General features: G+C 34.5%; 4 protein-coding genes across 9 annotated transcripts; 2 read left to right on the top strand and 2 right to left on the bottom strand.

The window, feature by feature from the left end:
* The first annotated feature begins 735 nt into the window (after positions 1-735).
* Positions 736-5,571, top strand: LOC108202491 (tubby-like F-box protein 3). Of its 2 annotated transcripts, none has more exons than XM_064084346.1 (6): positions 736-1,163; positions 2,536-2,623; positions 3,002-3,131; positions 3,290-3,469; positions 3,863-4,326; positions 5,216-5,571. In XM_064084346.1, the coding sequence occupies exons 1-5, from the start codon at positions 882-884 to the stop codon at positions 4,317-4,319; spliced, it is 1,137 nt and encodes a 378-aa protein (XP_063940416.1). In that variant the 5' UTR covers positions 736-881; the 3' UTR covers positions 4,320-4,326; positions 5,216-5,571. The 2 variants fall into 2 exon arrangements, with proteins under 2 accessions (XP_063940416.1, XP_017226393.2); XM_017370904.2 differs by having other exon boundaries at positions 742-1,163; positions 3,866-4,326.
* A 42-nt stretch (positions 5,572-5,613) lies between these two features.
* LOC108202494 (uncharacterized) lies at positions 5,614-6,529 on the bottom strand. Its single transcript, XM_017370908.2, has 2 exons — positions 6,272-6,529; positions 5,614-6,125 (listed from the first exon to the last, which is right to left on the bottom strand). Exons 1-2 carry the CDS (start codon positions 6,361-6,363, stop codon positions 5,801-5,803), a joined length of 417 nt encoding a protein of 138 aa, XP_017226397.1. The 5' UTR covers positions 6,364-6,529; the 3' UTR covers positions 5,614-5,800.
* Positions 6,530-8,116: 1,587 nt separating this feature from the next.
* On the top strand, positions 8,117-13,129 carry LOC108202492 (tubby-like F-box protein 3). Of its 2 annotated transcripts, none has more exons than XM_017370906.2 (5): positions 8,117-8,436; positions 11,309-11,417; positions 11,796-11,925; positions 12,021-12,185; positions 12,586-13,129. In XM_017370906.2, exons 1-5 carry the CDS (start codon positions 8,185-8,187, stop codon positions 13,025-13,027), a joined length of 1,098 nt encoding a protein of 365 aa, XP_017226395.1. In that variant the 5' UTR covers positions 8,117-8,184; the 3' UTR covers positions 13,028-13,129. The 2 variants fall into 2 exon arrangements, with proteins under 2 accessions (XP_017226395.1, XP_063940417.1); XM_064084347.1 differs by having other exon boundaries at positions 12,583-13,129.
* A 518-nt stretch (positions 13,130-13,647) lies between these two features.
* On the bottom strand, positions 13,648-25,801 carry LOC108202631 (probable serine/threonine-protein kinase At1g54610). Of its 4 annotated transcripts, XM_017371121.2 has the most exons (11): positions 25,651-25,801; positions 24,826-25,275; positions 24,461-24,745; positions 24,014-24,331; positions 22,979-23,206; positions 22,150-22,250; positions 21,550-21,667; positions 19,429-20,889; positions 18,306-18,370; positions 17,267-17,325; positions 16,384-16,579 (listed from the first exon to the last, which is right to left on the bottom strand). In XM_017371121.2, the coding sequence occupies exons 2-8, from the start codon at positions 25,207-25,209 to the stop codon at positions 20,599-20,601; spliced, it is 1,725 nt and encodes a 574-aa protein (XP_017226610.1). In that variant the 5' UTR covers positions 25,210-25,275; positions 25,651-25,801; the 3' UTR covers positions 16,384-16,579; positions 17,267-17,325; positions 18,306-18,370; positions 19,429-20,598. The 4 variants fall into 4 exon arrangements, with proteins under 4 accessions (XP_063940415.1, XP_017226610.1, XP_063940413.1 ...); XM_064084343.1 differs by lacking the exons at positions 17,267-17,325; positions 25,651-25,801 and having other exon boundaries at positions 24,826-25,637; XM_064084344.1 differs by lacking the exons at positions 17,267-17,325; positions 18,306-18,370; positions 25,651-25,801 and having other exon boundaries at positions 24,826-25,637.
* Between the last annotated feature and the right edge of the window lie 1,216 nt (positions 25,802-27,017).

The raw sequence follows: 27,017 nt of genomic DNA, 5'->3' as shown, positions 1-27,017 counted from the left end.
AAAATATATGATTCATTTTTTATAATCAAAAATAATTTTATAAATATGTTCTGCTCATATTCTGTAATACGGCATATGTTCTTAATATTTTTTATATATAAAGTATTATATGACATATATTTTATATATTGAGTATGTTATTATAGAGTTTTTTCTGTATATTTTTGCCTTTATCTATATTATATTATGACTTCGAATTTAGCAGGACTACAAAAAAAATATAGAATTATTGAAGTACAAGAAAAACTCTGAAGAAATATTGTGAGAGAAAACATGACAACACAAAGTCTCTAACAGAAAAACAGTATAGTAGTAATTAAACTAAATGATCGTATTTCCATATAAACAACAATCAGATATGAAATAAATATCTTTAAAAAATCAAACAAATAGATTCCAACACGCAAGCTCCACAAAAATATACTCATTTCTTTCCTATTATTTCTTGACAATTTTCTTTCATTATTTAATATTATTTTAATATTGTTATACAATATAATTTCATAATTTATTTTTAAAAAAAAATCTTAAAATTATTTTTTATTTAAAACTATTTATTTTAACTAATTTAAAATTATATTTTATAAAAATATGAGAACACGTGTTCGGTAAAATGAGCCTTAGGCTGGGAAGTATCACTTTATCCACTTTTTGTTAAATCTAAATCCGCCGATTTCTCTTTCAACTAACACTACCCAACGACGACGTTTCGCAACAAGTTATTATTATTCTGTTGGTTTGACGAAGAAGCAACGATAAGTTAAGTAGTTGGTACAAAATAACATTCTCACTCTTCACATATACATACACACACTTGTAAGTTGTATCTATAATTTATAGTTTATAAATCTGCGATTCTGTAAGTTTGACTCCACGCGAAGATGAAACTGAGTTACGTCGGATTCCGATCGAAGCCTAGCCGGAATGTTCAGACGTCGGCGGAGCCGGCGCCGGAGAGCAGTTGCCGGTGGGCGATAATGCCGGAGGAGTTGTTGAGAGAAGTGTTGATGAAGGTGGAGGCGTCGGAGAGTGAGTGGCCGATGAGGAGGAGCGTGGTGGCGTGTGCCGGAGTGTGTCGGAGTTGGAGGAACGTGTTGATCAAGGAGATTGTTAGGCTTCCGGAAGTTTCGGGAGTCTTGACTTTTCCGATTTCGGTCAAACAGGTTTGTTTTCGAGTTTTCGGGTTTTTCTGATTTTCTTGCGCTTGTTTGTGTATTTTTTGATATAATTAGGCTTATTATTTGTTCATGGAGCGAGAGCCGAAACCAGGTATCCGGGACAACAGAGCAGAGTATAAATTATTCAGTTTTTGGAAAATTAACTGCCGGTTATCGAAATAGGAAATTTCAAGGAAATCGGTCTCGTTGCTGAATTACTCTATAAGTTATGGTTTAGTTGATTGCTAATCTCCGAGTGCTTTTCTGAGTTCACCGATGTTTAGAATATTGGTTTTGAGATGTTTAAGTATGACTTTGATTAAGAAGATTAGAAAGGACTTTGAGTTGTGTTTTGAGAAATCTTTTTCCGGAATGATTTTTATTTTTTTTTGGTGGGAAATTGTTACTCGAAATCGTGTTTTTCATGCAAACAAATGGATTAGTTATGTGGGTATATTGATGCGTATGATTTCATTTGTTTCAATTTGCCTCGGTTATGAGACCGCAAGTACCTTGGAACCTAAATGCTTTACTATTTGGTTGGCTGGCCTTTAAGTTGGATAGAGGAACTTCGGTTCCAAGGTTTTCAAGTTACATAGGTGACCCATGGTTTTTTTAAAAGTCAAAGGTGATTAGATTATTGGAATGGCTAACCTGTGCCCTGGGGCACAAGATAAGTCATAACTAATACAAAATGAGGCCTATATGAATATGTGTCGATTTTATTTAGATGTATGTGTATAATTACTTATAACATAGATAAATTCTAAAGCAAGTAAAGTGCATGTATATGGCTAGGATTACAATTTGTGATTGGAACAGATATAGTAGGACGTAGACATGTGTTTCTGTTGTAATGCCGATGTCAAGATTTTCATGAAAAACATTGGAATTTTTTGGATATATGAAAGAAAAAAAAAAGGCGATACAGCATTGAACAACAATACAATAAATTGTAGCTTTGCCAGAACTAGCGGAACAACAGAAAAAGACAGTGCAATGAATTGTGGGTGTGGAAAGTACTAGTATAAACCGAAAGAGAAACTTCTAAGGCCCTTTGACCTGTCCCTCCCCCTCTTGTAATCCTAAAACAAATACTCCCTTCGTGCTGTTTTTCTTGTCCATTGATCAAAATCAACCTTTAATTCTACAAAATACGCGTATCATCTTTTAACTATATCAACCAACTTGCATGAAATTTACCATATTAAAAAAATGTGGACGATTTTTTTGGGACAAAGAAATAAGGAAATGAGGACATTAGAGTACCATGTTTTACCGTGTTTTATCTTAATTTTTAATTTTTAATGTCAATTCTAGTTTTAGTACTTGCATTTAATTCTTTCTTCTCATTTTATCTTCTATAATTAATTTGCAGCCTGGTCCTAGAGATTCCCTTATCCGGTGTTTTATAAAAAGGAATGGGTCGGCACATTCATATAATTTGTACCTCAGTTTATCTCAAGGTGTGCATTAATATTTGCTTCTGTAGTTTTTTTGAATATCTTGGCAACAGTGCGACAAAACCATCTTATTAATGGGCTATCATTTTCAGTGATCAAAACAGTGATTTATATTAAATCGGTTGCTGTGAAGTTGACTTCTGCTTTATAATTCATTGTGATAGACATGGTATGAAATAGAGAACCATTTACTAAAACTTTGACATGTTAATGCTGAACGGTTTTCCAGTTTCTCCGAGTATGCCTATATCTCTTGTTTATGTTTTTGCGACAACTGACAAGTATTGGATCCTTGGTGGAGTATTCATTTCTCGGTTAGGTTTCTCCATTCTTTACTGTACTGTCTTTGACTTTTGTTCTTTATCTGATCTTCATCGGTAGCGCTGGCTGAAAATGGAAAGTTTCTTCTTGGTGCTCGAAAGTCCAGACATGCAACTTTCACAGAATACATCATCTCTCTCAATGCTGATGATAGGTCAAAAGGGAGCTGTGCATATATTGGAAAGCTAAAGTGTGTTCTCTTATCTAACTTGTTCGATATTTCCTTACAAAAAAAAAAAACTTGTTTGATATTTGAATACTAATCATTTCTGCCATTTTTTTTGTTCATATCATTTCATTTCTGCCATTTTAATTGTTCTTTTTCCCCCTTGTTCTTCCTTGGCAAAGATCTAATTTCTTAGGGACAAAGTTTTCCGTATATGATGCTCTGCCACTTCCTACGGGAGCTAAAATGACAAGGAATCGTTCTACTAGGCTAATAGGATCAAAACAAGTCTTGCCTAGTGTTCCTTCTGGAAGCTATCCAGTAGCGCGCATTTCATTTGAATTAAATGTTTTGGGTTCCAGGTAAGCAAAATCCTTATGCATCATTCTATTTTATTATTGTTTATGACCGGTAATATAGCAATTTAGAAAAAGAAAAATAGCAATATAGCAATCACAAAGAAATTATGCTGCACAAATGTACCAGAGTATATAAATGTAGGATTAAAATAGTTTTAGCATGTATACAATCCGCAGTGTGTGTGAAAAGAGGGTACAACAGTTTTCTGCACAGAAAATATAGTTTTTTCTAAAGGTGAATCTATTCCATACATGTCAAAAGAAGTTTTATAGAATAAGTTATAAGTGGAAGGGTAAGCAACTATGTTCTGTACCAAGTTTAATATAATACAGCTTACCCCATGGGTAAAGCGTATTGGTTTGACTGGAATACTTTACCTTACTTTTTTGATTCAGCAGGGGCCCAAGAAGAATGCATTGCGTCATGGACACAATTTCCCCTTCTGCTATTAAACCAGGAGGTGTGGCTCCAACACAGACTGAGTTTCGGCAAAGTAGCATTGACACCCCTCCATCTTTACCTATCATCACGAACGAGATCTTTTCCGGACCTTTATGTAGTCAGAGAGATGGACAGCTCATCTTAAAAAATAAATCTCCCAGATGGCATGAGCAGCTACAATGCTGGTGTTTAAATTTTAATGGACGTGTAACAATTGCCTCGGTGAAGAACTTTCAGCTAGTTGCTTCTGCTGAAGGTGGAGGGATCACACCTGAACATGAGGAGGTTATTCTACAATTTGGTAAAGTGGACAAGGATGTGTTTACAATGGATTACCGGTATCCAATATCGGCATTCCAGGCGTTTGCCATCTGCCTTAGTAGCTTTGACACAAAGATTGCTTGTGAATGAATTACAGGTAAGAATAACCCTAGAAACTTCTTACACACACACACACACACACATCTCTCAAGATCTACATTAACGTAGCTATTCTCATGCTTAATGGAGCCATGATATATTAGCTAGTGTTAATGTTGCCAAACACACAACACACGGAAATAAGAAAGAGAAAGTGGTTTAGCTTGTGGATTGTTTTTAGTTCCCTGTTTTCTAGGGTGCTTGTACTTTAGTTTTGAGTATGCTGTCACTTCTGGATTCCCCACTGTAGCACTGCATGTTTCTAATGTCTGTTCCGCCACTTGATTTGATGGAAAGTAAACATACCTATATTTCACACTGCTCAATTCCACTCCTCCCACTACCAACACAATGCTACTATTGTTTTTTTTTTCATCTTTGAATATTGTCTTTGGTTTTTATCTACTAGATGAAGAGGTCTAAAGCTGGGTTTTGAACTAACATCAGGATTTGATTAAGTTGGATGATCATAGTTTCTTCCAATAACATTTAGAAGAGGGGAGGGTCCTTTATTGTCCTAACAAATTCATACTGGGATGTCTATTCAATTTTTTATTCCTTATTAAACTAACTGGGATGTCAATTCAGGTTGTTATTCCTTATGAAACTAATATTTGTATCGTTGATTAGGTAAATTTGAATATGGTTTATAGAAGTTAATTATGACCTTCATTTTGGTTTGAATTTGACCATTTGTGGAAATTAACGGGAGTTGTAATAATATCAGCTTGAAAAGATAACAAGCCAAGTGGGGCTAGAAAAAATATATGTAGTAATTTATCTGTTGAAGTTAAACCTTTGTCATGTTAACATACTTGTGGCATAAATTAGAAACACAAATTAGTATTTCCATGTGCTAATACTGTGGAACATGTCATTTGTTTCAGCATAGACAAAGGCCTCACATCTTATTGACAAAGGCGTAGATTACACAGGACCCAAGATAGCTTGTTCATATGGTTTGTTCTTCTGCCATTAATGTTAATTGCCCAGACATCAAGAGAGGCATGCACCAATTGTGCCTACTTTCTCGATATTTAACTTTATTTGGGTTCTTCTTCATAGTAGTTGTAGGCTTGTAGCCGGTCGAGCTCTGTGAGACTTGTTCTAGTCCAGTCTTTACCACTGTACTCTTGGCGAATGTGATTGTTGTCTTAACTTTTTAAAATACTTGTGGTATCTAAAAACTTATATGTTTATCAGTCACTGAAATATATTCTCTTGTCTTGTTGCCTTATCTTCAGCACTTGTTTTGTAGAGAAACAAACATTTCTAGAGGTAATCATTGGAAACAGTTCCTGTTTATTAGTGTAAATTTATTATTACAATACCTGTTTCATGTAATCAAGCACATCACATGAACTTGGTAAATTGAAAGTTGTACATACATTTGCACTTCATTGAAGCATTAGTTCCGGGAAACATTCTGATACCAGTGCACTTATACACAACATATAATTGAAACCTAAAGATCAGTAGCGGCGAGGACCAGGGGGTTCAGGTGGGCCTGGTGGCTCAAACCTGACCGGATCTTCGCCCGGAGGACCAGCCAGCGGGTTAGGAACACCAGGCGGACCTCCGGGAGTCCCGCCCATAGGACCAGCCAGCGGGTTAGCAACACCAGGCAGACCTCCGGGAGTCCCAAAACGAGAAGGAGCAGGACTAGGACCAACAAGAGGATCAGTTGGCCTGGGATGATGACCAGGAGGGTCAGGAGGATGATTTCTGTGGTGAGCAGGACGACGAAGGCCAGGAAGACAGTCCTGTAAGAGCCAGCAACAACAAACCAAGTAGAGACTGCAATAAACAGTGAAAATAGACACATATTATTAGGGGTACTGCAGATTCATGCTCAGTTGAGTTGAAGAAATCGTATGATATATATTTGTGATATATAGTAGTAACAAAATATACTTAAATTGGTAGAAGTAGAAGAAAGAGACCATGAAGAGATAGAGTTGCAAAAGCTACTACAGAAGTTGCCTAACAAGCCCTGGCTTCTTTCTTCTCTCCAAGGATCATCTGCAGCTCTCATGGCTTCTTATTCGGAAATTCCTTCAGTTTTTGTTACAGGCTTCTGTTTTGTACAACACAAAATTACCAGCAGACAAGGGAGGTGAAGATGGAGAATAGATAAGTATAGTCTCATGAACTATGCCCTGTTTTTGTGGACAGATAATTCCTTTAAATTTCTACAGTTTTTATTATTTGGATCCAGAGTCAGCACTTCGTACGTGTCAAACATAGAGATAAACAGATCAACAGAAATCAGTCATATCTAAAAAAAAATAGTAATAAAGAAAAGCAGTCATAGTTTCAAATTTGTAGCAATGATGAAATACTACTATTTATCAACATGACATGATATACATCAAATACAAAAATTGAATAACAAAACGAATAGGACGTCATTTTTTGAAGGAGTTTGCTGATAGCAAATTAGCAATACTGATATATATCAGTTTTGATAATGATTCGAAACAATCTATTAGTAACGCATTATCAGCGAAGATAAATAACTGGGAATGGTAAATGATTTTTCATTAAAAGACGCTGTAACCTCTTTTCTATTTACATCAAAATTAAGGATTAATGAAAGCCGAATAGTTCCGCAGGATTTATAATTTTAAGAGACGAATCTCCAAAATTAGAGTTCTAACGTCATTTCTCCACTTTTTAAAACTTCATCCATTTCATAGTGATAACTGATTAATCATTTTCATTTTTCCACTTAAAACATCATAGTACCAACATTGGCATAACATCAATACAATAACCATATTTATGTCGAACATAAATTTTTATGTTTGACATAAACATGATTATTGTATTTAAAACTAGAGTGGGGTGGGGTGAACAATTTTTTATATGTAATTTAATATTTTTTAATCGGGTTGGGTTGGATCGGTTAAAAAACCCGAAATCCTTATCCAGCCCAATTAAATCGTGTTACTCATTTTTTTTAAATCCAATTAACAATTAGGCCAAAAAAATTCTGATTAATTCGGATAAAATATGATCGGTTTGGATTGGTCCGGTCGATTTCACCGACCCGTGTACACCCCTACCTTGGGCTATCAATCTTGCTCGGCTTGCACTTTTTGTTAAATCCTCTGTTCTAAAAGTCACTGACGTAATCACCGATTAATCCCTGTTCCCCGGCTCGCCGAACTGATCCGATTAATCTCCGATCAATTCAATTAATCTCCGATTAATTCTTGTTCCGTGACTTCACCGATTAAATCCGATTCCCGCTTTTTACAACACTGGTTAAATCTAAATCCACCGATTTCTCTCTCAACTAACACTCCTTAGCGACGCCGTTTTCACAACAATTTATTGTTATTGTATTTAAAACTAGGGTGGGGTGGGGTGAATAATTTTTATATGTAATTTAATATTTTCTAATCGGGTTGGGTTGGATCGGTTAAAAAACCTGAGATCTTTGTCCAGCCCAATTAAATCGTGTTATTCATTTTTTTAATTCAATTAGCAATTAAGTCAAAAAAATTCTTATTAATTCGGATAAAATATGATCAGTTTGGATTGGTTTTGTCGATTTCACCGACCCGTGTACACCCCTACCTTGAGCTATCAATCTTGCTCGGCTTGCGCTTTTTGTTAAATTAAATCCACCGATTTCTCTCTCAACTAAGTACTAACACTCCTTAACGACGCCGTTTCACAACAACTTATTGTTATTCTGTTGGTTTGAGTCGTTTGACGAAGAAGCAACGATAAGTTAAGTACTTGGTACAAATTAACATCCCCCCCCCCCCCCCCCCCCCCCCCCCACCACCACACACACACACTTGTATCTATAATTTACAGTCTGTAAGTTTGACTCCACGCGAAGATGAAACTTAGTTACATCGGATTCCGATCGAAGCCTAGGCCGGAGAGCAGTTGCCGGTGGGCGATAATGCCGGAGGATTTGTTGAGAGAAGTGTTGATGAAGGTGGAGGCGTCGGAGAGTGAGTGGCCGATGAGGAGGAGCGTGGTGGCGTGTGCCGGAGTGTGTCGGAGTTGGAGGAACGTGTTGATCAAGGAGATTGTTAGGCTTCCGGAAGTTTCGGGAGTCTTGACTTTTCCGATTTCGGTCAAACAGGTTTGTTTTCGAGTTTTTCTGATTTTATCGCGTTTGTTTGTGTTCTTTTTTGAATATCTAGGTTTTATTATTTGTTCAAATACTTTCGGGACGAGCGATAGTCGAAACCAGTTATTCGGGACAACTGAGCATAGATAAATTATTTAGTTTTTGGAAAAATAACTGCCGGTTATCGAAATAGAAATTAGGAAATTTCAAGGAAATCGGTCTCGTCGCTGAATTACTCTATAAGTTACTCCCTCCGTCCCACAATACATGTCACTTTGATTTTTTTCACGTAATTTGAGGTGCGAATAAAACATATGTCTATATATTATTTTTCAAATTTTCTTTTTCTGAATAAAAATATGGATGTTATACTTTTATTTAGAAAAAGGAAATATAAAAAATAATATATAGAAGTATGTTTTATTTGCACATTAAATTACGTGCAAAAAGTCAAAGCGACATGTATTTTGGGACGGAGGGAGTACTATGATTTAGTTGATTGCTAATCTCTGAGTGCTTGTCTGAGTTCACCGATGTTTAGAATATTGGTTTTGAGATGTTTAATTATGACTTTGATTAAGAAGATTAGAAAGGACTTGAGTTGTGTTTTGAGAAATCATTTGCCGGAAAGATTTTTTGTTTGTTTGTTGGGAAATTGTTATTTGAAATCGTGTTTTTCATGCAAACAAACGGATTAGTTATGTGCGTCTATTGACGCCTATGATTTCATTTGTTTCAATGTGCCTCAGTTATGAAACCGCAAGTACCTTGGAACCTAAATGCTTTACTATTTGGTTGGCTAGCTATAAGTTGGATAGAGGAACTTAGGGTTCTAAGATTTTCAAGTTATGTAGGTGACCTATGGTTTTTTTAAGTCAAATGGTGATTAGATTATTAAGTGATTTAATAAATTACTCCCTCTATTTTCTTTTATTAGTCCGTTTTAGAAAATGTCACTATTTGTTATAAATACTAGCCTTTAACCCGTGCGAAGCACGGGCGGGTATATAATTCATAATTTATTATTTATAATTTAAATTTTAACATCATTTTATTAGTATTTTAGTATTAATGGATTGAATTTTAATTAAATTATATTATTCAACTGACTATATTTTCTTCCGATTATTTGAAAATGGACAAACTCTAATAAATATAGCGGATCGTGTAATATCTTTGAAAGATTCAGTAATCTAATCAATCGAATTTCAACATAATTTTGTAATCTTGGTTTTTTTTGACAACAATAACTTTTAAGATTAGAGTTAGAAAGGGTTATGTAATGGTTCGTGTTAGTTAAAAAGAGTTATATGAATGTTCTTGTTAAATATCTTGTATATTTATAATTTTATTTATAACATTATCATAATTTTTTAATGAAATATTATATGATAATGAATTGTTATAAGTGTTTTTAGTATTTGAAACTGTTTAACAATATAATACTAATAGACTCCACATTTGTAGACTTGTAGTACCAAAAGGAGAGTACCAAACCAAAAAATATAACTAAAATCTTGGACTACAAATTATACCCATGTTGGCTTATTATAGTATAGTATAGATAGGCCGTTCTCTCTTTTCAAGAACAATTGGGTTGTCTAATGACTTTTAATACCCTTATATAATACTATGAGTCAGGAGAAGAAAGAGAGAGGAAAGACACTAAATGAGTGCAAAAATGGAAAAGAAAGGGCTAATAAATGATTTTTTAGTGTAATAATGAACTTTCTTAATCTGTGTTAAAATACGTTAAACGACTTAAAAGAAAACAAGTGAGTACCAGTTACATAGTGGTGAACAAAACACTTATACTTTATTTTCCATGGAACTAGTTGTAACATAGTTCCGTAGAAGTTGAAATACCTATAAAATCACTGAAACAAAAGGAGGCCTATATGAATGTGTTTCGATTTTATTTAGATGTAAGTATATAATTATCTATAACATGGATAAATTTTAAAGCAAGTAAAGTGCATGTATATGGCCAGGATTACAATTTGTGATCGGAACAGATATAGTAGGACGGGAGGCCTATATGAATGTGTTTCGATTTTATTTAGATGTAAGTATATAATTACTTATAACATGGATAAATTTTAAAGCAAGTAAAGTGCATGTATATGGCCAGGATTACAATTTGTGATTGGAACAGATATAGTAGGATGTAGACAGGTGTTTCTGTTGTAATGCCGGGATATCAAGATTTTCATGAAGCATTTTGGATTTTTTTGGAAATATGGGGCAAAAAAAAAGGCGATACAGCATTGAACAACAATACAATAAATTGTAGATTTTCCAGAACTAGCGGAACAACGGAAAAAGACAGTTCAATGAATTGTGGGTGTGGAAAGTACCAGTATACACCAAAAGAGAAACTTCCAAGGCCCTGTGACCTGCCCCTCCCCCTCTTGTAATCCTAAACCAAATACTCCCTCCGTGCTGTTTTTCTTGTCCATTAATCGAAATCCAACTTTAATTCTACAAAATATGCGTATCATCTTTTAAATTTATCAACCAACTTACATGAAATTTACCATATTAACATAACGTGGACAATTTTTTGGGGAAAAAGAAATAAGGAAATGCAGACAATATCAACCAATTGTTTGCTTCAAGTTTTGTTTCGAATTTTTTTACGCTGACCATTGTAAATATGAAGCTGATTGTATATGCCTTCTTCTAAAAGATTGATTCCCATTTTTGTGCTTTATCAATCTTCAAAATAGTTACTCTAGGATTGTTGACATTGTATTGTAATACAGTGACCCGCATTAGAGTAACATGTTTTACCATGTTTTATCTTAATTTTAATGTCAATTCTAGTTTTAGTACTTGCATTTCATTCTTTCTTCTCATTTTATGTTCAATAATTAATTTGCAGCCTGGTCCTAGAGATTCCTTTATCCGGTGTTTTATAAAAAGGAGTTTTAGAAAAGGGAGTGGGAGTGGGTTGGCACATTCATATAATTTGTACCTCAGTTTATCTCAAGGTGTGCATTAATATATGCTTCTGTAGTTTTTTGAATATCTTGGCAACAGTGCGGCAAAACCATCTTATTATATGGGCTATCGTTTTCGGTGATCAAAACAGTTGTTTATATTAAATCAGTTGCTGTGAAGTTGACTTCTGTTCAATAATTCAATGTGATAGACATGGTATGAAATAGAGAACCAAATACTAAAACTTTGACATGTTAATGCTGAACGGTTTTCCAGTTTCTCGGAGTATGCCTATATCTCTTGTTTATGTTTTTGCGACAACTGACAAGTATTGGACCCTTGGTGGGGTATTCATTTCTCGGCTAGGTTTCTCCATTCCTTACTGTACTGTCTTTGACTTTTGTTCTTTATCTGATCTTCATCAATAGCGCTGGCTGAAAATGGAAAGTTTCTTCTTGGTGCTCGAAAGTCCAGACATGCAACTCTCACAGAATATATCATCTCTCTCAATGCTGATGATATGTCAAAACGGAGCTGTGCATATATTGGAAAGCTGAAGTGTGTTCTATAACCTAACCTGTTTGATATTTGAATCCTATTCATTTCTGCCATTTTAATTGTTCTTTTTTCCCCTTGTTCTTCCTTGGTGAAAGATCTAATTACTTAATGACAAAGTTTTCCGTATATGATGCTCTGCCATTTCATACGGGAGCTAAAATGACAAGGAGTCGTTTCACGAGGCTAATAGGATCAAAACAAGTTTTGCCTTGTGTTCCTTCTGGAAGCTATCCAGTAGCGCACATTTCATTTGAAACCAGGTAAGCAAAATCCTCATGCATCATTCTATTTTATTATCGTTTATGAATGGTATTATAGCAATTTAGAAAAAGAAAAATAGCAATATAGCAATCACAAAGAAATTATGCTGCACAAATCTATCAGAGTATATAAATGTAAGATTAAAATAGTTTTAGCATGTATACAATCCGCAGTGTGTGTGAAAAGAGGGTACAACAGTTTTCTGCACAGGAAATATAGTTTTTTTCTAAAGGTGAATCTATTGCATACATTTCAAAAGAAGTTTTATAGAATAAGGTTATAAGTAGAAGGGTAAGCAGCTATGTTCTGTTCAAAGTTTAGATATAATACAGCTTACCCCATGGGTAAAACGTATTGGTTTGACTGGAATACTTTACATTACTTTGTTGGATTCAGCAGGAGAAGAATGCATTGCGTCATGGACACAATTTCCCCTTCTGCTATTAAACCAGGAGGTGTGGCTCCAACACAGACTGAGTTCCGGCAAAGTAGCATTGACACCCCTCCATCTTTACCTAACAGCACGAACGATATCTTTTCTGGACCTTTATGTAGTCAGAGAGATGGACAGCTCATCTTAAAAATTAAATCTCCCATATGGAATGAGCAGCTACAGAGCTGGTGTTTAAATTTTAATGGACGCGTAACAATTGCCTCGGTGGTGAACTTTCAGCTAGTTGCTTCGGCTGAGGGTGGAGGGATCACACCTGAACATGAGGAGGTTATCCTACAATTTGGTAAAGTGGACAAGGATGTGTTTACAATGGATTACCGGTATCCAATATCGGCATTCCAGGCGTTTGCCATCTGCCTTAGTAGGTTTTATCCATGGTGTTGCTAAATGCAATTCAAAATTGCTTAATCCATGTGTGATTGTGTACATGTACATGAGTACTAGTATATGCATTAATGTGAGCATTAATTAATCACCCCGTTTTGTTTACGTGCACACTGTTTTCATCTCGTATTTTGAAAGATATTTGTTTTGTGTGGGCCCATAGGCACATGCTAAGCGCAGAAGTTTATAAATTTGAGAGATTTTGATAAACTCTCGTATCTTAATAACGGTGAATTCATGGGGAGAATAGATAAGTATAGTCTCATGACCTATGTGCTGTTTTTGTGAACATAATTCTTTAAATTTCTTTTAAAGTTTTTATTATTTGGATCCAGAGTTAGCACTTCATACGTGTCAAACATAGAGATAAACAGAACAACAAAAATCAGTCGTGTCTAGGAAAAAAAGAAGAAAAAGCAATCATAGTTTCAAATGTGTAGCAATGATGAAATACTACTGCTTATCAACATAACATGATATACCTCAAATACAAATAAAATTTAATAACAAAACGAATAAGATGTCATTTTTTGAATGAGTTTGCTGATAGCAATGCTGATATATATCCGTTTGAATAATGATTTGAAACAATCTATTAGTAACGTATTATCAGCGAAGATAAATAGCTGGGAATGATTTTTCATTAAAAGACACTGTAATCTCCCTTATATTTACATCAAAACTAAGGATTAATGAAATCCGACCTCCAAAATTAGATTTCTAGCCATCACTTCTCCGTTTTTCAAACTTCATCACTGATTAATCATCTTCCCTCTTCCATTTAAAACTTCATAGTACCAACATTGGCATAACATCAATACAATAACCATGTTTTTGTTAAAGATAAATTAAAACACCTTAACCTGATACTATTAGTAAGAGGCTCAGAGCAAACCCCATATACTAATTTAAAGAGTTCCATTGGTACCTTCCTATTATATCCCTCAACACCTCCTTCCAAACACCAGAATAAAAGGGAAAGTCCATCTTCTCCCATTTAATTGATGGGTATCTTGTTCTCCTGACTAGGCTTCCATCACGATCAAAAGCAAAAAGCCCCCCAACAGAAGTAAAATTTCCTAACAGACTGCTTCCACTTGATCCCTTGCTATGTGCAGGAAGCGTCAACCATGGTGTAGTTGCAATATTCTTACCATAAGAATATCCTTCTTTTGTACAGATGTGAATAACTTCAAACTCATCACTTGTGCCCTTCATTTGGAGATACCTCGCTCGTAGAATCCGCCAAAACTTGGCATCTGGATTGTTGAGCCCTATACCATTCTCAGCGATAAGCATGATTCTCTTCCCCATAAGTTGTGACAACTGAACCTGTAAAGTCGAAAACAAATGTCAATGACCAGAATTTATTCAACTACTGAGAAACAAGCAGAGAGTAGGGATCGTAGAACCAAGCACAAAAATGCAAAAAAAAAACTTACTATGGACCCATCTGTTCGTACGAGAGGAATGTTTTTATTTCCACCATTGAAAAGATTACTGTTCCTCATCTTTTTAGCCTCTAACTTGGCAACTTTTTTGCGGGTGAAAGGATATGCTGAAATTCCATATTTCAGTAGGATGTCAGCACCAAACCGTTCAACAAATTTTCCTTCTGGTCCAATAATCACAAGATTAGGGTTTGGCTCTGACCCGTCTGGATCTGCATACTTAGGATGATTGAAAACCTGCTGCAACGTGTTACAAACCGGGTCTTTATACGGGAGGGCCAACCAAGGCATTTCTCCGAAACATTTCCAGTATGATTCTTCGCTTGTATGTTGAAACCCCAAAAATGAGTAGTGAATGTAAACAAGCACAATTTCGAAGTTTTTCACTTTAACCAACTGTTCATAGGCCTCCAGAATTTTTTCTGTGAGGTGATGGTCATCATCACCCTTACAAAAATACAAGCCGACGACCTTATCTTCAAGATCGCGAAGAGGGACCTCCTATTAAGAAGAGAAGTTAGAAGTATCCAGAATACATATTCAACAACAGAAATTCATAAGGGTAATAGATACTCCCTCTGTCCCATTTAATTCTATACGTTTCTTTTTAACTGCTCGACACGCACTTCAATGCTTTTATAAAATTTCGTTCCGTAACTTATTTTTGAGATTTTCTTTTTCTGTATAAAAATATAACATCAAAACTCTAATTCAGAAAAGAAAAATTTTAAAAATAGATTGCACAACTATATTTTGCAGGAGCATTAAAGTCTATGCCGCGTCTCCGTCCCCCAATGTATACTACTCAGGGGGACGGAGGGAGTATTACTTTAAACAGATTAAAATATAATATGATGGATATCTCATATGTTGCTAGAAACAGTATACCTGATTATTCTTGTTGATGAGAAAATCACGTTCAGGAGACGCCAGGAGTTTCATAACAGAGGGACGCTTTCCGGCTTCGTAGATCTCATATAAGATGCATTTCATTCTTTCATGAGTGAAAGGATAAGCCCGAGCTCCGTAAGATTCAAACAAATTGTTTGCGTTCGTTCGCAAAACCTTGCCTGTAGGATCAATGACAACTGAGGCCGAAACATCAAAAGAGAGATAGCCAGCTGAGAGGGGAAATCTTGTAAATAATTTCCTAGATTTAGTATCTGAGAATGGGATAGCAGGCCATGGCATGCTAGAAAATTTGTACTCAAAACAATCCTCGAGAGTAGAAAATTTTTGTCCAAGGCAATCCAGGTCAGGGTCGGGAAAATAATCAACCTCAACTCCAACAAAGACAACCTCGAAACCACCTTTAGGCTGCAACTCACGGTATATATCCAGCAAGATTGTGGTATCATATGTCATATAAGATTCGGACCAAAAACCTATTGGCACAAAATGCAACACAATAACCTTACCTTTCAGGTCCTTAAGCCTGGACCTGAAAAAATTATAGTATACATTACTTGAACATTATAAGATAAATCATAAGAACAAAAGCAAAAAATGAATATAAAATGAATCAAAGAATTGATACTAAACTTTTTTTTTTAAGTGAGTAAAAGTGGTAGTTGTCTGGTCAAGACTCAAGAGTAAAATGGTTAGTTGAATAAACTAACGATATAGTGAAGCATAAAAACTGAAACTTGAGGAGCAGCCTGGATTTTATAATATATAAATAGGGTTTGTCTAGTATGTGCCCATGGGCACATGCTAAGCACCAAAATCTATAATTTTGGTGGATTTTGATTGGTGTGGTTGGTGAATTTGCAGGGGGGTCCACCATTATAAAGAAGCATTAACCAATCAAAATCCACCAAACTTATAAATTTTGGTGCTTAGTGTGTGCCCATGGGCACTGTAACACCCCACTTTTACAATGGGGCTAAACGATTAAATAATTCTAAATTCATTCAGAAATAATATAATAATTTAACAACCAAAATGTCAATATGGATAATAAAGTCTGAAACTCCATGATAATAAATCCAACAAAGTCTGAAATCAATAGAAATATAAGCTCTAAAGTCTTATTATAGCCCCTAACAACGAAAGCAACTAAAGGTGGGTGTCACTCATCACGATCCCCGCTACCCCTGATTACCTGCGGAAAGAAAGCAAACGAGAGTGAGCCAATGCCCAGTACGAATATAAAAATAGTGTAGGTGCAAAGAGTATCAATAATCTCGAAACAATGATTACAATAAATGGGTACAAATAAGTACCTCAAGTCACAATAATCGAGATAAACAATGAACTATAAATAAGACTCAATGATGAATAAATGACACAATACGGGTCTCTTACACAAAACTGTACTTGCTCAACTCCAATCACCGAGCAAATACAGAACAATGATTTCTTCTTCGGTTATCCACAAGAAGAAATAAAGAATGTATGAAATATTCCACAAAACAATAACAATCATGATCTTCTCACGTCTCATACCCCAGAAACGTGCTCGTATGCTTAAATCACCGATACGAGTTGGTGTCTAGTTCACCTTTACTACGAACTCCATGTGAACATTGTCCGTGATTTACCCACACGGATAAGTTTAAGAGCCCAAACAATTACAAAAGTTGCCGACTCAATGAACAAAATATATACAGTGGTACAATCATAAAACGAAAGGAAACAATAGGAGTCAAGGCAACAATAATTCAAATATATGAAGGCCAAGTGAAAAGAGTGATGTGCAATAACAAAAGAGATTTTAAGAATGTCAAAATAATAAATATCATAAATATTTATTATTTAAGTAAAAGAGAGAAAAGAATAGAATCCGTACCTGATATAACAACACTAATTTAGTTGTGATCAAAACTGAAGCTACTCCTCCTTATGAATCTATAATCAATTTAAATTAATTCAAACATATCAGTTTTATGCATTTCCAAGTTCAATCTTGTCACTATAAATAGTATATATATATCACGTAAAATACAACTAACCAAAATAATTTAGGTGTCTTCCAACTATTATTCCAGGAGCGACATATTGCATATATAATATAGCAAGAGAATAAACTACACACAATCATCTTGAAGTTCAGATGCATGCACATATACACATATGCTTATACTTACTTACCTTTAATTTAATAAAAATAAAATAATCTCACACTTTAATAATAAACAAAAGAATATTATTGTTTTAAAGAATGGTACTAGTTTTAGTAACGGAACACAAGCTCGAGAACATGGTTATGAAACAAGAAATTTGGTGAGGATTTAAGTCATAATTATTACAAATAAAAATAATAAATACAGTTCTCTCTATTTTAAAACACAATAAAAGGATGCAGTGATTTTGAAATCAGACTCTCAATTATTTTTAATTAAAATAACTAGCAAAACACATTATCAAAATCTAATTTACCAATATATAATAAGGCAAACTCTACTTTATAAACAATCAATCCTCCAAACACTAGTACACTGCCCAAACTCCCGTATCTACGTAATAGGGTTCGGCACATGAGTCTGGACACCTTATAACCACACTGAATTATCAACAAGTACCAAATGTAACAAAGTTACAGTTCCAATAAAATAGGATATTGCCAGAGTATTTCAAAAAAAACAATACATGTAACCCCACATATAAACCTTTAAGAAAATAACCAACAATAGGAAATTCACATTAATAATCACCATATTAAAATATCATAAATATATGTACCCAGATTTCAATTATATAAATAAATAAATTAATATAAAACCCAAATAAAGGAAGAATATGTACAAATGTATTTTGATGTAAAAAAAATACAAAACTAAATGAATAAATTAATTGGTAATTAGATACACAAGAGGTATTTTGCTTACCGAAATAGAATGCTCTCAAAATGATGAATGCAGCACAGCGTATAATTAGTATACTAATTATGAACCTGAAATAAATTCAACACAATTAATATAATTTTATAAGTGTAACAAATATATTTGGGTATGAAGATTTGAATCAAACCTCCACCATTTACCAAGAATTACCAGTATGTAACTTTCTCGTCGCACCTTCCTTAATAATATGCTACACCTTGTACATTGCACCAAAATCTATCCAATCATGTACTGTGTTTTACTACCGCATGCATACTCTCTCACGCTTGCCACCAGTAGAATAATTATATTTAACTCTGTTGTGGATGACTTAGATGTGTTCTCGAAATTTATAGTAAATAAAGATAAGTATGCTTTAAAGATTAGCATCAAAATATTCAAAATATTATGCCTCATCTAAAGTTTAGTTACAGTTTCATCCTAATCCTTAACCAACTAATTAGTCGATTATGCATATCCACAATAATATTTAGAATATAAACCAAAGATTGTTTTAATATTATTTTATTATTTTATAATATTAATAACTAATTAAATAATAAAAACCTGGTTGTTATAGGCACACACTAGAAAAACCGATATAAATAAATCATTGAAGGTGGTTCTTTATGGACTATATAAAAATTTATAGAGCCCATTTGAAGACTATATAAAAATTAAACATTTTTAAGAAAGATTCGAAAGTGGGAGGGTCTTGGGTATCTTTGATCTCTAATTAAAAAAAGAGTAAACTTCAAAGTTGACCGTTTTTAAAAATTTGGTCAGAGTTTCAAATTTTCAAAAAGGTGATTAACTTTGGCTCCGCTTTTTAAAAGTGAGGCTGTTGTAACTAACGGTAAAAAATGAGTTCCAAATTTTCACAAAAATTGTCAAACTTTGGCTCCTTTTCTAAAAGTGTGGATCCCCATTAAAGCGGGAGCTACGCGGAGCCAAATTTTGGCCACTTTTTTGAGAATTTGAAAACCTTGACCAATTTTTTGAAAATCGATGTAAATTTTGGCCATAAGTCTGAAGGTTACTCTGAAAAAACGAGAGCTAGTAGTTCAACACGTGAATTTATTTATTTATATATGATGTAACAGTAACACACATAGAGAGAGATATACACCTGACGATGACGGTGATTATATGTGATGAGAAAATCCCTGTCAAGAGAAGCTCTGATACATCAACCATGTCACCCTGGTTAATTTTGCCCTGTTCGAAGGGGCCATCCCGCATAGTATAATAAGGATGAGTAAAAAAAGGTCGAGTCTTCTTCTTCAATTTTTTCTTTCTCTTCTCGCCCTTTATAGATTGAATACTCTTCTTTTTCGAAGGGGCCATCACGCATAATATAATTAGGGTTTATAGTTAACCTTTAGCTCATTATATTACGTTTCTAATTTTGTAAAATATGTACTCCGTATGTATGTTTGAATTATTTTATAAATAATATACTCCATCAGGTTTTAAAAAAATATACTATGCTTTCAAAAATATAAGAAAAATATATATACTCCATCAGAACTAAGGATTAATGTTTTTATATCTGGATTAAAAGTAAATTACCAGGTTGAAAGTTTTCTGTCTTTTCATTTGTAAGTATTTTTCGATGTTCTTAACCTTTTTTTATTCATAAATTGTTTATTTCTTTCAATATTATATCATGGTTTAGATTTAAATATGGATTAATTTTAAAAAATATCTGATTAGATTCTGATTTGACTTAATATCACTTATTAATTGAAAAAATCTCTTATAAATCCTGAAAATCAGTTCTGATTCTAAATCTACAACTATAATAAATATAAACCGATCAATTCTGATTCCAAATTTTTACAACCATGATAGATATAAAAAGAATGGTTGATATGGACGCATAATATTAACTAATATAATACCCTCTTTCTTCAAAAAACTAATATAATAACCTCGATTTCACTTGAATTCGAGATTACATTACTATAAAACACTGTCCGTGAAGAAAAAGAATGAACAGTACACTTACCTTGGTTCCTAGATCTCACCGTACAAGTATAAGAAACTGATAAATGTGTAAATAGCATTTTGCTAATCTCATTTTAACCTCTAAATGTAATTGACAGTAATTTTTGAACTCTGAAATCAGCAGAAATTTCATTTATTTTAAGTGATTCAACTTTCAAGTATCGATATTGTTGAGTTTTCAATTTTACAACTGATCAAAATTTGGTTTGTGGGGTTTAGTATTGCTGTGTCAATAGGCTTTTAAAGATCATAACAAGACTTTTGTAATATGGAAAGAGTACACCTTTCTCTATTGTCTGGTCCGAACAGAACTCGTACTTCTCTGCGAATCCTTTTTTGATGGCTTATACCTCCTCGGGTCTCCACCACCAGCAGGATCCTGCAATGGGCCGGACCAAGTTTGCATGGGTGCTTTTGCGTATGAAAAATTCATGGAGCTGAATGGAACGTCAGGAGGATCAAAGGCTGGATCAATGCTTTGTGAAGATCCCAATGGATAACCCAGGGTTGCATCCTGGTGAGGAGGTGGAAATTTCTCACTCTTGCTCTTTGCGTTTGCATGGGTGATTTGGCGCCGCCTCTGTATAAGGGAAATAAATTGTCGGGGTAATAATCAAGTAGTCAGAATCAAACAAAGTTGAGTGCAGATATAATTGATCTAAATAAACAGCGCAACTTAAAAATGCATCAGATTTCCCAGACATATATATATGGAAAGAGGGGGAGGCATAGCGTTAATACATCAAATGTTGATCGACATTACGCATCCAACTAAATGTCTTGATGACTAGATCAATGAGACAACTTCAATACAATGTATCTAGTACACACTAGATAGGTTGTGTGTGACCGTGCCCACATTTCAGAACAATTTAGGAGCTCTGTTCTCAGCAATTATTATTCAAGAAAATGAAATATTTCTGCACATAGTATTTTTTTTTCCCCAATGCGGACTGTAAAGAAAATAACCAAAAGGTTGTCATTCAGAAATACAGATCCAAAAAAGATAAGCCTGGGGTCATAGTGATAGTGATTTGAGTCCAGCCTTCAAGACTTGTTTCTAATTATGAGTAGAAAAGAATAACAATGAAAATTGAGAAACTGAAAATGCTTTTTCATCTGTAGTTTATACATCTATATGATACTGTTGCATGTCCAGAGAAACTGTATACCAAAAATAGACTATAATAATGAAACTTAAATTGTATAATTTTTTAGAGAAAAGCTTATCTGGACATACATCAAGATTTGCTTGCAGCTCGGCATTAGCTCCGGGAGCAGGGACTGCTCTTGCTGCTCGATCACGGGTACGCGTTTTCTTTGCACCATCAGCACTGGGTTTTCCAGCAGCCCTCAGCCTATAATCATCAAGTCACAATCAGAATAGAAGAACAAACACATACGAACAACTTCATCTTCTGTATCTCTCCATGTAGCAAATTTTGTGAACCTTTGACTTTTTGCTCATACTTTATGGCGTATATAAGATTCATCTATATAAAACTTCCTTTTTTTCATGTTTTTGTGTTGTATAAATATTCAAAGCTTAATCTTTGAGCGAACAAAAATCAGAATTTTTCTAACATACAGTTACCTCTTGTGTATGCACCTTAAAGTGCACACAAAAAGTCCAAGGCTCACTAAATGGCCTAAACATATATAAAGCAAGACATACTGTTTAATCTTAGTGAACCTTTACCAGTCATAGTTCCAACCATTGAACAAATACAGAATTAACAAGTATTATATTATCACCCCATAGGTTCAAACTTTTGTAAGATACAAGAAAAAAAAATGAGAACACAAGTAGGTACATCATAAACTTGAATAATAGACACACCTTCTAGCTTCTTCATCCCGTAATTTTGCATCCATCTCTTTGCTGGGAGGATATTTCGGAAGGCTTGAAGGGTCACAAGCATAAGGTTTGGTAGCAAAGAACTGGAAAACGAGAAGAGAGTTATGGTGGGAATAATAATACAACACTCTCTCATAGAGATATTAACCAAATTGACGGGATGATGTATACAAATAGCATATCTCTATAGAGGTTAATACAACATTTAGGCATTGGCCTTAACAATTTATCACAAGTAGCTACCGACTTGATAAACTTAGAGTAATCAATACACATCACACAGCTTATCCGAGTTGCTTAGTTCTTGCTATAAGTGCTATAATATGGACTAGATTATATACCTAATTCACTAAAAAGACAAAAATGACAATCGTAAATTATACTGGATTTATAATAACCCATCAGGTGTTGATCTCCGAGATAAAAGTACTAGAATCTCCTAAAATCTTCAAAATTATACCCCAATTATGTAATTTTCATCCAGCCAAGGGAAAACTCTTCTTGTGAGAATCCTTTGGGGAAGTAAGGAGAATACTCAAAATCTCTCAGGACTGATAAAATAAGATCCAAGCATTCCCAGCGAATGCCAAACATATATTACTTTGCTACAAAGTACAATTTAAGGTAAGTCTTATTTTAGAGATATCTCCTACTCCATATAGTAGAAGATAATGTAAACCAGTGATGAATTATATAAGAACACATTGCATTAAGTATAAAAATAAGTTTCTTTTTGGTATTCAGACTGCAAATATAACAAGCATAGGTGTGACACATAAGATCACTCTCATGTTAGAATATGAAAGCTCACTTCACTCCGCAGTGCAGTTGTTGCAGTTTGGCGCTCAGCTGGGTCAATTGAGAGCAGAGTCTCAATTAACGGCAGTGATGAAGCTGGGAAATTTTTAAACGTATCAGCTATGCATCGTTTGTACGACTGTTGGGGCCTAAATATGGTTGCATGTGGTAACTTCGATTTCTTCCAATATTCTTCAGAAGGGGAACCACATAACTTGAAAATCTTGTGTAGCTGCTCCACCTATGCACCACAAACAAAGACTATCGTGAATGGACAAATATCCCCAACAATAAAAAAATTACCTTGTGCAAACACTATTGCAATCTAAAACAAAAAAAAGGATATAACTCCGTTGATGGTGATGCACAATAAATCACCTTGCATTAAAAACAATTTGCTGTGAATTTAAAATCGAGGTACAGCCAAATATTGGATATACAATATAAACCATAAAGAACGAATACAACATGCACATCAACTAAACTAGAAAGATAGTAACATTCACAATTTTATGGTCTCTAAGCCATATCATAGAGTCGGTAGACATGAAAGTAAAGTATAGCCTGCTAGTCACAGAATATGCGAAAAACAGCATAATGGTGTTCTTTATAAATCTCTGAAGACAATGTCCTAAAAAGATGCTCATGATCTCAGAAAGATGTGCATCTAAAAAAATAGTACCAATGTATTGACATTTAAAATCAACATCTACTAAACCATAGACTGATTTCATGTGCCCGTTGTAACATATCTGAGACCCCCAACTGTGTGACTAATGAGTTAAATATTTATTACAGTGAAAAACAATGTTTCTAGAGTTACCATTGTCAACTGATAGACACAAATGCCTTCTTTTATCACAGTTTCAAACTTAATTTTATTATCACCATGCTAATAATCTTAATACCACAAGACAAAAAGCAGAATTGTACTTCCATTATGTAACATGTACGGACACCACTCAGATAATCTTAGTATTAAAATTTTAAAAGCTATTGAAATCCCCAAGCTAAAAAAGTTGATCTAAAAACTTTTTAGATTATTTACCTCAGTACGACCAGGCATTATAGGCTTTCCCGCCAACAATTCAGCTAGAATGCAGCCAGCACTCCAAAGATCAATGCCTACACCATAATCAGTGGCCCCAAGAAGAAGTTCCGGGGGTCGATACCATAAAGTAACAACCCGACTGGTCATTGGTTGCTTGTGTTTGGGGTCGAAGAAGGAAGCCAAACCAAAATCAGCAATTTTAAGTGTCCCAGAATTGTCTAGAAGAAGATTTGAACCCTTAATGTCTCGATGCAACACATGACGGTTATGACAGTGCTCGAGACCTGACAATAATTGATGCATGTAACACTTTACCTACCGCATCCATACAAGCGTGGCATAAGAAGGAAAAAATAACAAATCAACGATACTACCCAACCATAAGACAATCAAAACTATGGAAACTTCAAAGACCAGCAAACAGATAAGTGGATGAAGTATAACCTGTGGCTCCGTAAACTTGATTGTTGGGCTTGCAGCTAGTCCAGCCAAATCATGCTCCATATATTCAAACACAAGGTATAAACTACACGACATTCTTGATGTCACCAGGCCTTCCAATTTTATAACATTCGGATGATCCAGGCGACGCAAAATTATAATTTCTCTAGCCATAAATTTAACACTCTCAGGTTCCAAATTATCAAACCGGACCTTCTTCAGCGCAACAATTTTTCCTGTAACAGTATCCCTAGCTTTGTACACATTACTATACGTTCCTTGCCCAATCTAATCACAATAAGAAACACAAAATTAACAATAATATCAACATAAAACTAAAATCTAACAGCCAAATCACTAAAAATTACCTTATCGATCTTTTCAAAAGTATCTGCCCGACGAGGAGTCCAGCCATTGATTGCCTCCCCTAAAACTGCCGAAAGCCAAGAAGGCCATCCAGCAGCCACTTGCTCACCATGTACATTCTTCGGAGGATTGCTCAACCTTGGATTTGCCTTTCGTCTCCTCTCACCACGTCCCCGAACCCTCCCTTCTTTCCGCTCCTGATCCCCACCATTATGAACATCACCATCACCTTCCCTTCCCTCGCCATTCTCTACCACAACTTTCTCTCTTCTCTCAACCGGAATCGACAAATCACTCTCTACCACTCTATCCCTTTCCCTTACAGCTACAACCCCGGAACTACTCGGCCTAGAACTCGATAAATCTTTCCCGAACACACACCCCATCTCTCAAAACCCCAAACTTCACCTCTCATTTCACATTCTACACAAATCACCACCTTACCCAAAATTCTCCACAAAATCAACAAGTCAAAATCACAACCAAACCATTGAATAAACAAACAAAATAATGCCTTAAAAACCCAAATGGGTAGTTGATTAATACAGCTAATATACGCTAATTCAAGAACACTAGCTTTCTTGCCTAACAAAGCAGGGGCAACAATGATTATATTGAAGTTTAGCCCCCACAAATCATGGTGGTCAAACAAACAACAATACACACATTTAAAAAGCAAGAAAAAACAAAGTAAAGTTGCTATACAGTGCAAAATAACTGGCTTTTGCTGTGATATATAGATCAGATTTATTAAAGGTTGAAACTTGAGCTTAAATGCAAGTGAAGTAATAGAAAAAGAATCATAAAAAATTATACTGGAAACTTACTGGTTTGAGCAGTGCTTGTGTGGAAATGCGGAGCAGAAAGATGTAAACTTGGACTGTAATTCTTCAACTTTCTCTTTCACTGTATAAATAAGTATATAAATAAGTAGTGAAACAGTTCCTGTAAAACTACAACATTACAGTGGCGAGAAAAATAAGCGAAAGTAAACAAAAAAATTTATTCGGTTTTTGAAGAAGAACCTAAACAGAAACACTCAGCGTAGCATAATTTTGGACGAAGAAACTTTTATGCGTAGCTGATATGTTCATAAATATCGGGAATCAAAATAAATTTATTTTTTCAGGAATAATAAGAATTTTTCAACAAATTTAGAATTTCGGTTAAATCAGAGTTTAATCAGTAATTTTTAAAATTAATCGAGTGAATAAATCGAAAATATTTAGAACACACATGTTTTTAATATGATAAAATGATATTAATGGATATTTATATTGACCGTTTTTCTTATTTAAAAATAAAACTTATTTCAGAATATTTTCGTTTGGTTCGAAGAGTGGTATCGGGTTGGAATGAGGAATCGGGTTAAGCTGGTATGGGTTTGAGGTATCATATCTGATATCATGTGTTTGGTTGAGTGCTGGAATCAATATATGTAATTTTTGTAAAAAATAAGTTATTAATTTATATTAATTGAAAAAATTAATAAAATTATTATTGTTATATATTTTTGCATCATTGATTTAATTTTGTATAAAACATTAATATTTGATTACTTAAATAGAGACAAAAAAATTAAAATGAATGGATACCCATACCTCCATCTCATACTCACCTCCACACCTAGGTATCAAAAACTCATACCTTGGGGGTTTAAGGTATGGGTTTGAAATTATATTTTCACCAACCAAGCACCAGGTATGGGTTTGGAATTGACAAACCCCATACCTGATTCCACATACCCATGAACCAAACGACCCATAGTTTTTGATTATCCAATTCTCGGTTAGTTAATTCCAATTTTACTAAAATCAAAATAATTTCATAAGTTTTAATTGATTCTAAACTTCAAAAGAAAGTTACGTCCATGGACATTTTGAGAAAGGGTTAATTATCAAACTCATCACTCAAGTGGACAAATGGTATCAAAGACATTTTGAGAAAGAGTTAATTATCAAACTCATCACTCAAGTGGACAAATGGTATCAAACTCATCATGATCCCCACGGGGTCTCAAGTGGCTCACTGAACTCGCTTAATGGTATCAAACTCATCACTGCCGTTAAAAAAAATAACGGAAGTTTAGACGGAATGACACATTGGCGGTAGGGTTTGACATGTGGCATGCCACATAAGTTTACATGAAAATAAAGTATGCAATTTTTTTAATAAATTACTTTTAGGATATAAT

Source organism: Daucus carota, chromosome 9 (genome assembly GCF_001625215.2).
Source record: "Daucus carota subsp. sativus chromosome 9, DH1 v3.0, whole genome shotgun sequence".
Classification (NCBI taxonomy): domain Eukaryota; kingdom Viridiplantae; phylum Streptophyta; class Magnoliopsida; order Apiales; family Apiaceae; genus Daucus; species Daucus carota.
The sequence above is the reverse complement of the archived record's forward strand: the minus strand, read 5'-3'. Positions and strand labels throughout refer to the sequence as shown.